General features: G+C 37.5%; 1 protein-coding gene across 5 annotated transcripts in view; it reads left to right on the forward strand.

Annotated features, from left to right (window-relative positions):
- Positions 1-14,773, forward strand: part of trak2.L (trafficking protein, kinesin binding 2 L homeolog) — a 33,023-nt gene that overhangs the window by 9,151 nt on the left and 9,099 nt on the right. For 3 of the 5 annotated variants that reach the window (XM_018236131.2, XM_018236130.2, XM_041577275.1), the window contains 6 exons: positions 202-396; positions 10,611-10,673; positions 11,205-11,278; positions 12,071-12,187; positions 12,879-13,088; positions 14,371-14,449. In XM_018236131.2, coding sequence (XP_018091620.1) covers positions 202-396; positions 10,611-10,673; positions 11,205-11,278; positions 12,071-12,187; positions 12,879-13,088; positions 14,371-14,449 — 738 coding nt within the window. Of the gene's footprint in view, positions 1-201; positions 397-9,803; positions 9,957-10,610; positions 10,674-11,204; positions 11,279-12,070; positions 12,188-12,878; positions 13,089-14,370; positions 14,450-14,773 lie in introns of those variants that run through there. The other 2 variants (XM_018236133.2, XM_041577276.1) reach the window with 2 other exon arrangements.

Genomic DNA, 14,773 nt, shown 5'->3' on the forward strand with positions numbered 1-14,773 from the left:
GTATCTGAAACCTACTGGTAAAAATAACTGCAGCATTATGAGTACACTGGAGATAACAGTATATCTAGTATTTTAAGAGCTTGTATTTTAAGAGTTTATTCTCTTCCCAGCTCTGATTGTCTCAGACCCTAAGTGTCTTTAGTAATGTTTGGGAAATTATCATTTAGCAACTTTTCACTTTAACTCAATTGTGTTTACCAGGTGTCCATTCCATCAAAGATGCCCCTGAGGTAGAATTAGTCAATATGCTTGAAGATCAGCTGCCTCAGTATAAGTTACAAGTGGACTCCTTGTATATTTATGACGACCAAGACCTCATCCAGTCACAAGCACACCAAAGCAATGTGCTCTGCAACCTTTCTCCTGTCCTTGCCGAAGATCCCTTCAGATACACGAGTAAGTAAATTGCATATGCTATGATGATAACACAAATATGTTATTGTCATACTTCGATATGTTATCTCTGTATGCAGATTGTGAACAAATGTACATTTTTTATGTGTTACTGCTATGTCTGGAATTTACCATTACCTTTTATCTAGCCCAGCTGGGGTGTGATCAAGTAATACTCTCTTTGTGATTTATTGAAAAGAAATTAAACCACAAGAGGCTACACGCGGACTTCAGGAATGCTGTCGTAAGATAGCCTTTCACAGGCAGACATAAATAGTCAACTCAGTCCCTCTGGATCTCCATGGATGCCCATAACTCTCAAGCTAGCGAGCCTCATCAGGCTTAGACACTTATTACATAGAGTGTTGCCTTGTGGCCACGGTGCTATACACCTTTGCCAGACTGCAGCTTGCACAGAAGTCCCATGGGAACAAGTGTTTTATGGATAGGTTTTAAAGGGAAAGTATACTCCTCCCCTTTTTTTACATAAACTTATTCAGTTTGTCTTCTGTACATATCTGATTCTATAGACTGAAAGGAAACCATGATATAGCTATGAATCATTTCCCAAGCCTCTTGGGTTTACAGTGTAATGCAACCCCTCCCTCATCTTGTTCCATTGTGAAATGAAGGGTTCTGGGACTTGAAGTTCTTCTGATTTCCATAGAGGGTTGTGCACAGATTTTCTAAAGGGTACAGGGGCTGCATGTCCCAGAATCCATTACCTCAAAATGTAACAAGATGAGGGAAGGGGATTCTCGACCCTGAGAGCCTAAGGTCGGTTGGGGAATTATTTGTAAACGTTTCCCTTAATCTGAGGATTTAGGTACGTCTCTGATACAAATAAACATTTATATTTATATTCTTTTTATTTAAATTTTAAAATTCTGAGTTTTTATGCACCTATTTTTTAAAAGAAGGACTCAATTTAAATTCCTTATTGCTCCATTACTTTCACCCATGAGTTTTGTAAATTAGGCCTGTAGTGTGTATGTAATATCCTGTAAAAGGCACCAGAATTGGCCAGGTTGTTATAGCTGTAGCAAACACTGCACCTTATATTACATGACCCTTTTAGTGTTTTACCCTAGTTTGACTTTTTATTCATACAGAACTCAATTATAAATAATATATGTTTAAATTAAAAGGGCAGTAACCCAAAACATGGATGAACATTTGGTCCTCAATCCAGGAACATTGAACGCTGAAGTTGGATAAATGGCTTATAAAGTTATATATTAATGGTCATTTTCTCCAGTTAGTTAACATGGTGTAGATTCTAGTTTTTCTATTGCTTGTTTCAGGGGATTTTCCACAAAGGGAGATTCTCTGTGTCTGATGGAATTGTCCTATTGTCTCTGCTCTTTGGCTGAGGAATTTCAGTTGGCCTCTCTGCTTATACATTAAGTCCTTACTTTAGAATCTGCATTTGTATCCTTACCTTGCTCTTTCAGACACACACTGAGTAGCATTCATTGACTTATCTTTCTACAGCTTTAGTTAAAGAGAGGTTTAAGAGAGGTTGTTATATATATTCAGGTACCCGACACATAAAAGCTTTGGCAATAGAACAGGTGGAGGTACATTACAGAGGGCAAATAGGTTAGGTACCTTGGATAAAAGGGACAATTACTGGATGTTTACAATAAATAGCTTTGACCCAAATGGGTTTAAAAATTGGAAAATTAAAAAACATTTATTAAATAAAATAAAGAGGACAATTCACCTATTAGGGTGAAGGTGTCTGAATTTCATGAATATTTGTGCTTGATTAATGCTCTAATATGTATGATAATTGATAAAGCTTCTAGAATATTCGGCACAACTGCAGCCAATTTACAGCAAAGCAGACACACAGTTGTGTTTATTTTAACAGTGCAGTTGCACCCAACTTCTGCATTGCATGTGCTATGATGCACAAATTTTGGGAAAACTCCATGTATGTGGAAAAAAAACATGGCGTAACATCTGAAATTACACTTTTCTCACTGTGTCAGGGTAAGTTAATGGGCCTGAGCAGAAACTCCTAGATTATATACTTGATCAAGTGTAAGAGCACAAAATGTGGATTCTTCCACCAAGGAACTACTACTTTTAAAAAGTCTGGGGTTCTACTTTTAAACACATGAAACGCCTTATTTCTAAGTAAGATTTGTATATGCAGAATTGGGCCACTTCATTAAAATAAGATATGAATGTAACATAGAGGGAATTATTACTATGCTGTGAAAACCAGTATTCATTGGAAAAAATGTTGTAAAAAGTTCTGGAAATGACGAATTTATCAAGGTGGGTTTTATTTTACACCAGATTTCTCTCCATAATATTACACCTCTTCAAATCTTTGATGGCCCTTTTTTTTACACAGCAAAGCCTGGCAATGTGTGGAGAATTTTGTCACCGTTTTTCCACAGCATAATCAATCTGCCCCTAAGTGTACATGACACCAGACATCTGTTTTAGAAGATTTGAGTTAAGCCTTTTATAAAATTAGGAATTCCAATATTGTTTGTTAAAAGCTTGTGTTGGTTTTATAATAAAATAGTTTCTCAATAAATGGTGAAAAGTCTTAAGTATAGTTTACTTGATATAGAAGCTGTATGTTATGTGAATTCAGTTCATGGTACCATACATTTTAACCTGTAAACCCCATTGGTAAATTTAGGTGTTAATAAATATTGAAAAGGAATTTCAAAATAGCTGTGTGGGATTATTTGTTGAAAAGTGCTAACCCAGTTTATTTATTATGAGTTTTTTATCTGCGTGTTTCCTTGACTAGCTTGAATATAGTTGATATAAGTAAGCTGCTGTGTAGACATGGTGAACAGGGCTATAGGTCACATAACAAGCAAGCTTTGCAGAGTACAATAGTTTTAGTACTTTACTAGGGAAATAAACAGGGCAAATGTCCTTCATGGATTTCCGCAGGGCAATAAAAGGACAACTATTTTCTCATTATAAAATAGGACATTTGTTCTCAATAAACAGTTTATATAATAGGTGCCGGATCAAAAGATAGCATTTAGATTCAAAATATATACTTTCACTGTATCATGTTACTTATTCTTCAAAGAGCAATACCATGAGTGATGTGCCTGATTGGAACCAAATCTGTGAGTTTTTCTCTGCATTCTTTTACCTGTAAAATGCCATGCCCTCAGAACGAAGAGTAAATAGAGCTTATAATAATTTTGCCTCCTTACCCTAGATCCCCCATCAGTTTCATTATAAATGGATAGAAGGGTCTCCAGTTATGGGCCCTTGTATAAAAAAACATGCTCCATATGGTACTGCATCCCCATTCAGCTATTGGGATGTGTATTATAATATCTGAACGAATTCAGATGGCAAATCCTTTTAACTGATGATTGGACCAGAATGCATGGGCAAGGAACATATATAGGAAAATATTGGTGCATATGTAACCCTACTAGTCTAATATTACTTGCACAACAAATGCACACTTTCTCCAATCCTAGCTAATATTACACAATATTTCCACATAATATAGTGCTGTTGACTTCTCTTTCAAATATTTTATTTAAAGCATAGGTTCTAAATTAGAAAAACTCGAGTGATTTGATCAGTAATGTATCTTGTATCTGAGCTGATGTTATCTGTAGTTTTTAAAATATAGGTCCTTTTAAAAGCTCCCCATCTTAGGCAGGAATAATTTGACTGGTGTACTGCGGCTGGACAAAATTTACTACAGGTATGGGATCTGTTATCCAGAAAGCTTCAAATTACACAAGGGCCATCTCCCGTAGACTCCAAATAATCCAAATTTTTAGAAATGATTTCCTTATTCTTTGTAATAAAACATTACCTTGTGCTTGATCCAATCTAAGATACAATTACTCCTTATTGAAAGCAAAAGCCGCCTATTGGATTTATTTAATTTTTAAATGATTTTCTAGTAGACTTAAGGTATGAAGATCCAAATTACAGAAAGATCCGTTGTCCGGAAAACCCCAGCCCCCAAGCATTCTAGATAACAGGTCCTATACCTGTACTAGCATTTGGTCCCTTCATGCTTGTATCGGGAAGCATTTGCCAACCACTTGCATGGATTTAATATGATGCTCCATTTATCAAACGTTGGACCATTTGTGCTACACATATTTTTTCCACTGTTTCCAAAAAAAGTGACAGAAGAAAATTTAGGCATCTCTCTTTATTATTTATTTATAAGTTTCATATCACAAATACCCAACAACAGCCATCAAAAGTACAGCAATTCAACATGTAATTGTAGCCATAAATATTTGTCTTTATCAAAGATATAAAGATTTATGACCGATCGGACTGATTGATCACCAGATCACCAGCCAAATCCACTCGGTTGATTTAGGGTAGGGACACACTGGGCGATTTGGGGAGATTTAGTCGCCTGGCGACTAATCGCAGCGACTTTTCTCCCCGAATGCCTCCCCTCACTCTGCGCCTGGATAAAATGAAAAGTCGCCGGCGCTAATCACACACGGCGATTCGTTTTCCGAAATCGCCCGAAGTTGCCTCACGAGGAAACTTCGGGCGACTTCGGAAAACAAATTGCCGCGTGTGATTTAGCGCAGGCGATTTTTCATTTTATCCAGGCGCAGAGTGAGGGGAGGCATTCGGGGAAGATTGGTCGTGGAAAGTCGCGGCGATTAGTCGCCAGGCGACTAAATCTCCCCAAATCGCCCAGTGTGTCCCTACCCTTATACTTCAAAAGTTGTTTATTGTTGAAAGGCCACAGGATGAGGCTGATGTCTTCAGTGGGGCTTATTCTCTTCCCTTGGTTGTCCACATGCCGGGAATCCGCCCTGTGTATAGTGCTGTATTGCCTGCTCTGCGAATCGGGTGTCTAACATTTATATGTGTCCTTGAACTTGAATTGCTAGGAGGCTGATTTTGCTCTGGAATAGTTTAAAAGTTTTACAATGGGAAGGGAAGTACTTTGATCTTTTTAAAAAGTGTACACGGTCTTATAGTATTTTTTTAAACAAATAATCTGTAAAACATCGCTTCACACGGAATCTCAGGGGAAGACAAAAAAAAAAAGAATAATCGAAATATAGTGTAGTAGATTCTAGTAATTGCCCACCTTCATGTGCAAATTACTGTATTACGCGTGAAACCCACTCCAGCATCCACCAAACCGTAGCCTTATTTTAGGGGGTCACCATTAGGGGGAAGGTGGGTACTCACAAACGTTTAAATTGGTTATGCGTTTATCTGTAGATTTAATTAGTGCTCCTATTTCGATTGTTGTACGATTTTGCTAAAAGGAAAAGTGCTTCATATAGTGTAAAACATCCCTTTAATAAATTAGTGTATAGGTTAAAATCACACTCACATAAAAACAGGTAGAATAGGCATAAAGCAGTCTTTCCCCAGATCCACAGTGCTTTTGCCCGATCCGCTGCACTTGGAGTTCAATTCAAGCCGGCAGAATCCTCTACTTGCAGCGTGTTACTCTCCTGGGTGCACTCTGGCTGACGCCGCTAATCCCCGCCTGACGCGTTTCGTCACTATGGACTTCCTAACATACATTGTATAGAAGAGAAAGGAAGGCCCTGATACCAGAGAGAAAGAAGAGGGAAAAGTTACAGAAAGAAACTCTACACTGATGAGTGACCAATTATCTCTTGCCAAGTATTATTATTATTTGTTTTTATTTATTATTCTTATTGTGGAATTACCCATGAAGGATGCACCTGCTGGCTAGCATTTGAATGCATGCTGCAGAAGTCCACCAAAATAAGTAAAGCTTGGGAAAGGCAATACCATGACCTAAGGTTGGTAACAAAATGCAAAATAAAAAATTGGCGTGCCGAACTCTCCTTTTAATGTGATTGTGGTAACAAATGTCTGGCAAGATGTTCACGTGCGATGCTTTTATCAGCTTGTGTCCAGTATGCTCTTGTTCTCTGCTATTTTTAGAAGTTATCAAAGGTTTTTTTTATACCTCGAATGAATTCCCATGCCCTGGATGCATTTTTAAGAGCACCAAGGTGCCCCATGCATAGAGCACTGTGGCAGTGGCTGCAATCTACACCTTGCACTGAAAAAAAGTGAGTACTGCTGGGATGCAATTATGGTTGCCACCTTTTGAATACGCTATGTCTGGGCTGTGCGGTGACAATTTTAGGGGAGTGGTGGTGACACCAAGGTCAGGGCTATGATAGGGGGATCAGTGATTGACTGTTTGCCGTATCATTTTCTGCAGAGTCCTGCTGGATTTGCAGGATTCGGATTCGGCCGAATCCTTCTGCCTGGCCGAACCGAATCCGAATTTGCATATGCAAATTATGGGCAGGGAGAGAAATCGCGTGACTTTTTGTTACAAAACAAGGAAGTAAAACGGTTTCTCCTTCCCACTCCTAATTTGCATATGTAAATTAGGATTCGGTTCGGTATTCGACCGACTGGGGTTCGGCCGAATCCGAAATAGTGGATTTGGTGCATCCTTATGAAGAACCGATCTATTTATTTTTATTCTGTTTGTTCACCTTCCAACCCTTTTTTCAGTTCAGTTGAGTTCACTTGAAATAAAGTATTTTTCCAATACTTTCTATTTTCTATGTGTGACTGTTTTTCTAATATTGAAGTGTAAAGTGTGTTTTTTCACCTTCTAAAGCAACACTGGGAGGGGGGGGGACAACCTTGTAAACTGTTCTAAATTGATATATTTCTTATCTTTGTCCCTTCCGATCAGAATCCCTGGGTTTTCATTCCAGAGATGTTGTTGAAAAATGTATCAACTAAATGTAGCAAAATTGTAACAGTTTTAGAGTCTGCGCCTGAATTACTGAGCTGCCAGACTCAAACACCAGAGATAGGAACATTACACTTAGATTTTGGAAAAAACGGCAAAAGAAAAAAAGGGAAAGTAATTGAAAAAAGGTCTTTATTTCTGGTGAACAATCTGAAAACAATTGAACTGAAAAAAAAGTGTTGGGAAGGTGAACAACCCCTTTAAAGTTCAGTGCACTTCCTTTGTTTGATCTAACTCAACCATATCGACTCATAAGAAAATCTTCTGTTTACAGTAGCTTCATTTTCCCATTATTATAAAATCAATGTGATTCATAAAACTGTACTGTAAGAAAGCATTAAGGTGGGTGATTTATCTGATAATGTAAGAGAAAATGAATAGGGATATAGCCTTAGAGGGGTATTAAAGTCAAACAGAACACTTTGCAAGTGTAATTTTTAGCAACTTTCAAGTACACATGTGTTGTAATTTATTTGTAATTGCTACCAAAATCAGTACCTGGTTGTCTTGTACCAGTCCAACCACTGCCTCTTCTGATAAACATGTACCGGCAGGGGTAGGCAACCCGCGGCTCCGGAGCCTCATGCGGCTCTTCATCCTGCTCTCTGTGGCTCGGTCTTGCGACTTTGCCTGTCACATCGTCTATACAGCCCTCGTACCTGCTGGCAGCTTCTTGAGTGTGCGACCGCGGTAAGCCAACGGTTAACTTACCGCGGTCGCACACTCAGGAAGCCGCCAGTAGGTGCAAGGGCTGTACAGACATCACAGGAGTTACAGGCAAGACCGAGCCGCAGCAAGACGATTCATCATGGTCCTTACCACGGTCACACACTCAAGACAAGAGAGAAGCCTCCAGAGTTCAGCTGCAACAGGTGCGAGGGCTATATACGTGGATGTGACGCATATTTTATTGATGTCTTTAGCCCTCACCTTTAAACAGATAAGAACACTAGCATTTATTAGGGTTATTCCGTGTTTAATTTATTTCAAAGTAGGCCTACATATGCACACTTGTTTGTTGTACATATGCACTTTTGTTTGTTGTATTCCGTTGTTGTAACATTTAAAATTAAAAAAAAGTTACATTTTTTAAAAGTTTATAAGCTGTGTTGTTTTGCTGCTCCAGACTATTTTTCTTTAGTGGAAGAGGGGGCAAAATGGCTCTTTTGAAAGTAAAGGTTGCTGACCCCTGGCGTTAGACCATGCTGTAGTAGTCAGCAGTACTTCAACCCATATTCCATTTCCCACAATGCCTTGCAGACTTCTGTCTTTCTTTTTCTTTGCAGATCTATTGATCACACAGAACATGTAATAAACATTGAGCTTCTGTTGTCTACTACACATTTGTACAGTGGCACATGTGGTCAGAACTAGCACTCCAGTGAATAGCAAGGGACAGAGCAATACTTATTTCAGTAGCAAATACATTTGCAGATAAATTCCAAACTTTTTCAGTTGATTTGTTTTCAGATTGCTTTCCAGAAATAGACTTTTTTTCAATTGCTGTCAATTTTTTTTTTTTTACAAAATTAAAGTTTAAGGTTTCTGGTTTTTCAGTCTGGTGGCTCAATATTTTAGGTGCAGATTTTGCGCTGTTACAATTGGAATATTAGCAACTATCAGGCCCGGAGTGGCAATCTGTGGGTTCTGGCAAATGAGGGGCTGCTATAAGGTGCCATAGAAAGTCAGTATTTAGTGGGCTGGTGGGGGCTGTTTGGGCCTCTATGTGGGCTGATTGGGCCTCTGTGTACCTGAAATGCTAGGGCCTATTTTAATTCTCAGTCCGGACATGGCAACTATTGTATCAATTCTAACAGCTGCCTTTAATGAAAACCAGGGATTTGACTCAGTAGGGACAAATATAAGAAATGTATCAACTAATTGTATCAATAAATGTATTAACTTAGAACAGTTTAGAGGGTTGGCAACCCCCCTCCCAGACCAGCTTTAGAAAAAAGGTCACACATAGAAAAGAAAGTGATTGGAATAAGTCTTATTTCTGGTGAACTATCTCAAACCAACTAAACGAAAAAACGTTTTGGAAGGTGATCAGCCCCTTTACACATCATTTTTTAATTAATGCATATTGGAAAGTTACTCAGGTGACTATATGATGATTGATATTAGTATATTATTAAGATACTGTGAGGGCAGCTGCTAAGATATATTACTGTAAGGGCAAGGCTAGTTGTTTAGATGAAGTTACTGTAAAAACAGAGGTACATTGTGTGAAGCTGACGAGGCAAATCTAGAATGAAGGGCAATTGTAAAAATGTGAAGCTGGTATGCAACAGTGCTGCCCAAGTAGTCCACATTTAGTAACTATAACATGACATTTTTACACATTAAACAACCGGTTTAAAATAATAAAAATCGTATTTGGTACCACTAATTTTATTGTTTGCATAACCGGTGAAGCAGTGTATAAAATAATAAAGATCCGATCTACAGTTTATCAGCTGTGGCATGCATTGTGTATCTAAATTCTACAGTACAAATTCCTATTACTGAGAAAGGAGGTGTATGATAAAAGTACTGTGCACACAGGTCATAATCATATTTGTCTCCTTGTTTTTCTTTTTTTTATGGGCAGGGCTTTTTTTTTTAATAGCTTGAGGCAAAGTATGTGTTCTAAGCTGGGTTTACTACGCAGTAGTGTTACTGAGAGAAGCAATGCTTTAGTCTCATTGAGGAGGTATTCTGGTAGTCTGCAGTCTGTATACTCATAGGATGTGAATAATGGAGCTCCATCAACTGGATTTTAATCACAATGAAGAGGTTCTTAATCATATTACTCTGGAAGGTGAGAGCATATGTGTGTTTATGATACCAGGTTTACTTTATATCCACATTGACAATCATATTGCAGGAGTTCCCCGTACTTTGGGAGCCATCTGAATGAATGTGTTTGGGTGAAATCTGCAACCTTGATATAAGCTAAAGAGGAGCCAACTAAATGCTTCACCAGAGTTTAACCTATGCTATTAACCTATGAATAACACAGAATATAACTTTTACAGTCTTTATTTCATAAAAATAAAGCAGTTTTTTGAGCGCATGCCTGGCACTAGAACTATCAAATAGGGAGTACAAATCTGTTGCTGAGTGGTCTTCTATCAAACACAGCTGGATTCAAGACTCTGTGTGTGCATTAACACCCTCAGTCTAGATACGTTCCGGGTGTCTTGGTGCAGAAGTGTAAAACCTCAATGTTGGTGCCCAAATGCTCTTTAGAACCCAGAGGGCTTCATTTTAGCTTCATGTATGACCCATCAGTGGTCTTGATTATACAGCTACCACTGTCCAGCAGTTAAGACAAATGTTCATATAAGCATCTGACTGGTCTCAACAGAGGTTTTATTTACATAGCCTTCCTTCTTTTAACTCTTTTCATGCTTATATCTTCTCTGTCCACCAACTTTCTGCTTACACTTGCCTCTCTGTCTTGGACTGTAAGATTTTACGGAACATTCCTCCAACCTGTTGGATGAGGCTTTTCAGGCCAGCCAGTGTTCCCAAGGTAAACTAGTTCTTTTCTTTTCTCCCACCTTACATTGAAAAGATATATCTCTGCAAAGAAATACATCTTTTTTTTTATTTTTAAAATGCATAATGTACAGGCCTGGATTAGGTAGGTCTAGCTTAGTAGTACCTCTATATCTTTCTATGTTAGTCACAGTGGGCCATATACATCTGATCAGTATTTATCCAGCTTATATCTAACTTCTTAAAATACATTTCTTTGATGAGAGCATGTGTTCTCTTTATGGCAATTTGGTTACCAAAAACAGACACAAACAAGGAAGGGTTTGATCTTCATCTTTGCTGGATAGTTATATTGTTTCCTGTTGAAAAAGCTTTAGTTATTGCCAACTAAATTAGGACAAAGTAAATAATAATAATCGATTTTTTCATAATGATCTTTTCACTGTGACAAATATGACCGATATCTTTTGATTGAAAGGCTTGAATTCACATACATTTTATTTTTAGAGGAAACCAGTCTCCGCACATTTCCATATTTATCTTTTGGTTTGTTTTTCTGTTCTAGTTTCGGGATCAGAGAGAGTGGAACAGTTGAGCAGAAGCTATGACAGTGATATGCTCAGCCATCTGCTGACAGAGGTGAGACTGCCTTCTGCTTTTCTTCTACTTCCCTTTTTTATTCATTTCCATAGAAAACTGGAATTAAAGTGTCTGTATATGCTTCTGGAAAATGATTTCCTAGTGGCTCAGATAAAAAATTACAATTCAGACTGCCAACAGATTCCTGGATTATGTGTTATCTAATTCAAATCGCAAAAATGGAAGTTGAAGCATTCATTGGCAGCAACAATTGCGCAGTTCAGGAAAGAAAGCATTATCTAGTTTATCTAGTATAAACTAGATAATGCTTTCAAATGGAGCTCTCATTTGAGAACTGATATGCTAGTTACATATGTTTGTAAGCAAGAGAATTTGTGCATCTTTAATTTGTTCTCTTAATGCCACAAGTTGCCTGACACAAAGAACAGGGCCCTGGTGCCATTGTGTCCTAGGAAATGAGGTGCAGGTTGCTTAAATTCATGTATTCTCTTTCTGACAAAATTTTAACCTGACGGTAATGCTGTATCAGCCGTGCGAGTAGGGCCCTCTAATCCAATTCTAGTCTGTAAAGTGCTGTGTAATTTGTTGGCCCAATATAAAATAATAACGATGATGATGATAATGATTAACCTTAGTATATCACTACAATAACAGTCAAATGTAACATTCATTTTGAAAGGCTAATCTCTCATATGGAAGTTCACGTAATATACAAACACTATTGCAAATATATCACAATATATCAAAGGGAAATATTCTAACAATCCTTAACTTCACATCAATGAGCTAGATAAACCTCACTCCTAAACCTTTTTGTCTACATGTAAACAGCGTGATAGGGACCTAGAGCTTGCCGCTCGCATTGGTCAGGCCCTTCTGAAAAGGAACCACAACTTGTCTGAGCAGAATGAATCTTTGGAAGAGCAGCTGACGCAAGCACTTGATCATGTAAGTTATTTATTGTCAACATTTTAAGAATCATGTTAAGTAACAATACATCAAGCAACTGTAAATCAAGTATATGGGTCAAATGTATCTGCTGATCAGAGCTGATCTTTTTCTTAGAATTGGCAAACACTTTAATTTCAGCCCAGAATCTCATTAAAAGCAGGATGGAATAGAAGGCAACTGTCACTGGGCTGAGGATTTTAATAAGCCAGATTGTTATATACTTGTATATAACAATGGATCATCTCACTGTCACACTGTTCAGCGTCACATACATTTAACACATTAACCTGTGGAGTCTGGAGGAGCCTGACAAGTGTTCTCAGTTGCTAAAGTCGTCATGAAATATCTTGGGGTGACATGGGATTTTGGTTTTGGTCAGCAAGAAAAATCTACTTATATTGTTTTATGATTTGTAATTAGTGTACATTGACATTGCCATTAAATTTGTGATCAAGCTAATCATTTCTGTCTGTCCTGGCTAAGAAGTTGTGTTTCTCAGGAATGAACACTTTGGCTGTTTGGCACGCTTACCAAGTAGTAAGCAGTAATTGAAACCCTGAAGGAAAATAACCTAAGAGCATTTACATTAAAGCTTGAAAAAATTGCCTGACACAAATTTAAGAAACATTCATTTTTTCAGATTTTTTTTTTGGTGCTTTAGATCCATTTGCTGCCTTTACTCCTACAGGTCAACCAACTCCAGCATGAATTGTCCAAGAAAGAAGATCTCCTTAGAGTTGTGTCCATTGCCTCAGAGGAGAGTGAGACCGACTCCAGTTGCTCTACCCCTTTGCGTTCCAATGATTCTTTTACTATTTCGCATAGCCTGATGCAGCTGGAAAATTTGAATGGGAAACTCAGAGAACTAGAAGAAGAGAACTTTTCTTTGCGCTCAAAGGTACGTCAGAATCCACTGGAACATTACTCTAAATATAGAGTAATATAAAGATAGCTTTTGCGCAAAGTATCTTCAGGACTTCTGTGATTTCTTAACTGTTCAGTTGCCTCAGACAAACTTATACGTAGCCTAACATCTATTTCCCTTGCAACTTTGGATTGTGCAATTGAACCTCAATTTGAATAAAAAATCTGACTATATATATATATATATATATATATATATATATATATATAGATAGATAGATAGATAGATAGATAGATAGATATAGAAAAACACTCGCACTCAGATCCAGTCTTGAAGATACTGTGGGTGCTGGGTCAAAGCTTCAGCATACAATCATCAGATAAGGACCCGCACTCCAATATAAAAACCTTTTTTCCACGAAATATTGGAGTGCGGGTCCTTATCTGATGATTATATATATATATATATATATATATATATATATATATATATATATATATATATATATATATATATATATATAATATACATACACACACATTTTACCCTGGTAAAAAACATGTATCCATAACAATCTTAAATCAATTTGTTATTTCAAAAACATTTGATAGTTGCTGTAGATAACTGGACTAAACTTTGCCCATTTAACTTCATTACCCAGCAAGTATTTATAGGCCCAGTTATCTCTGACAGAATTCAAGAGAAATCAGATTAGACATAAACGTTATTGATTTAAGGCGTAGTTTTTCCATATAACGGTATAAAAGCACCTTTTCATTAATCTTCCAGCCGAGCTAATAAACTGAAACTGTTTGATATCGCCTGCTGGGAGAGTAGTAGGATTTTTTTCAAGGTGATTATGCTTGATAAGTACTTGCCCAAAAAGAATAAATGGAAACTAGATTAGTTGCAGCTACTACTCTGCCTGTGTGTCTATAGCCTCATATGTACGGAGGACTAATTCAGGGGGTTGGATCACATTGAATATACAGTGAATGGGAGTCCTGGTTTTTGAAGGGGGGAAGATGGTGAGCTGTTTGCTGATGAACAGCAAATATATTAACAACACCTGAAATGTCCAGTATTATGTTATGCTTTAAAGTGCATAAGTAGGTACTGCACAAATAATAAGACTTCCATTCCTGTGTTTACTGTATTACTGTATTAAAGGATGTTTTTGTCAGGCATGGCACTGTCCTGGTCAACTAAATATGAAAATAAAAAGACATACACCATAAATCAAGTGTTACTTATGCTGATCAATTATTTATTCCTATTCAATCCTTACACTTTGTCCTTTTGCTGTTTGTTATAGGCTAGCCACCTAAAAACAGAAACAATAACATATGAGGAAAAAGAACAACAATTGGTTATTGACTGTGTGAAGGAAATACGTAAGTGTTAGTACTTATAGCAGACAAAAAGCATTTACACAAAATGTAAACTTTGTGTACATCTTGAAAATTTTGCATCTTATGCTGGCAGGATCCAGTGCATCGTGAGTGTCAGGAGTCAATGTTCACTGAACACACTATACTGGGTGGGACTTTGTTTAGACATTGGATAAAATATTGCTAAACACAGCAAAGCAGTGTCACATATAAACATTTCAGGTGTTTTTCCCCATGTGTTCTTCACTAGCTACAAATGCATGGTTATTGTACCCAAATCACATTCACCAATGGAGATGCTTCTCAGGAAATGCACACTGCTGTGTT

This window comes from Xenopus laevis, chromosome 9_10L (assembly GCF_017654675.1).
Source record: "Xenopus laevis strain J_2021 chromosome 9_10L, Xenopus_laevis_v10.1, whole genome shotgun sequence".
Lineage (NCBI taxonomy): Eukaryota > Metazoa > Chordata > Amphibia > Anura > Pipidae > Xenopus > Xenopus laevis.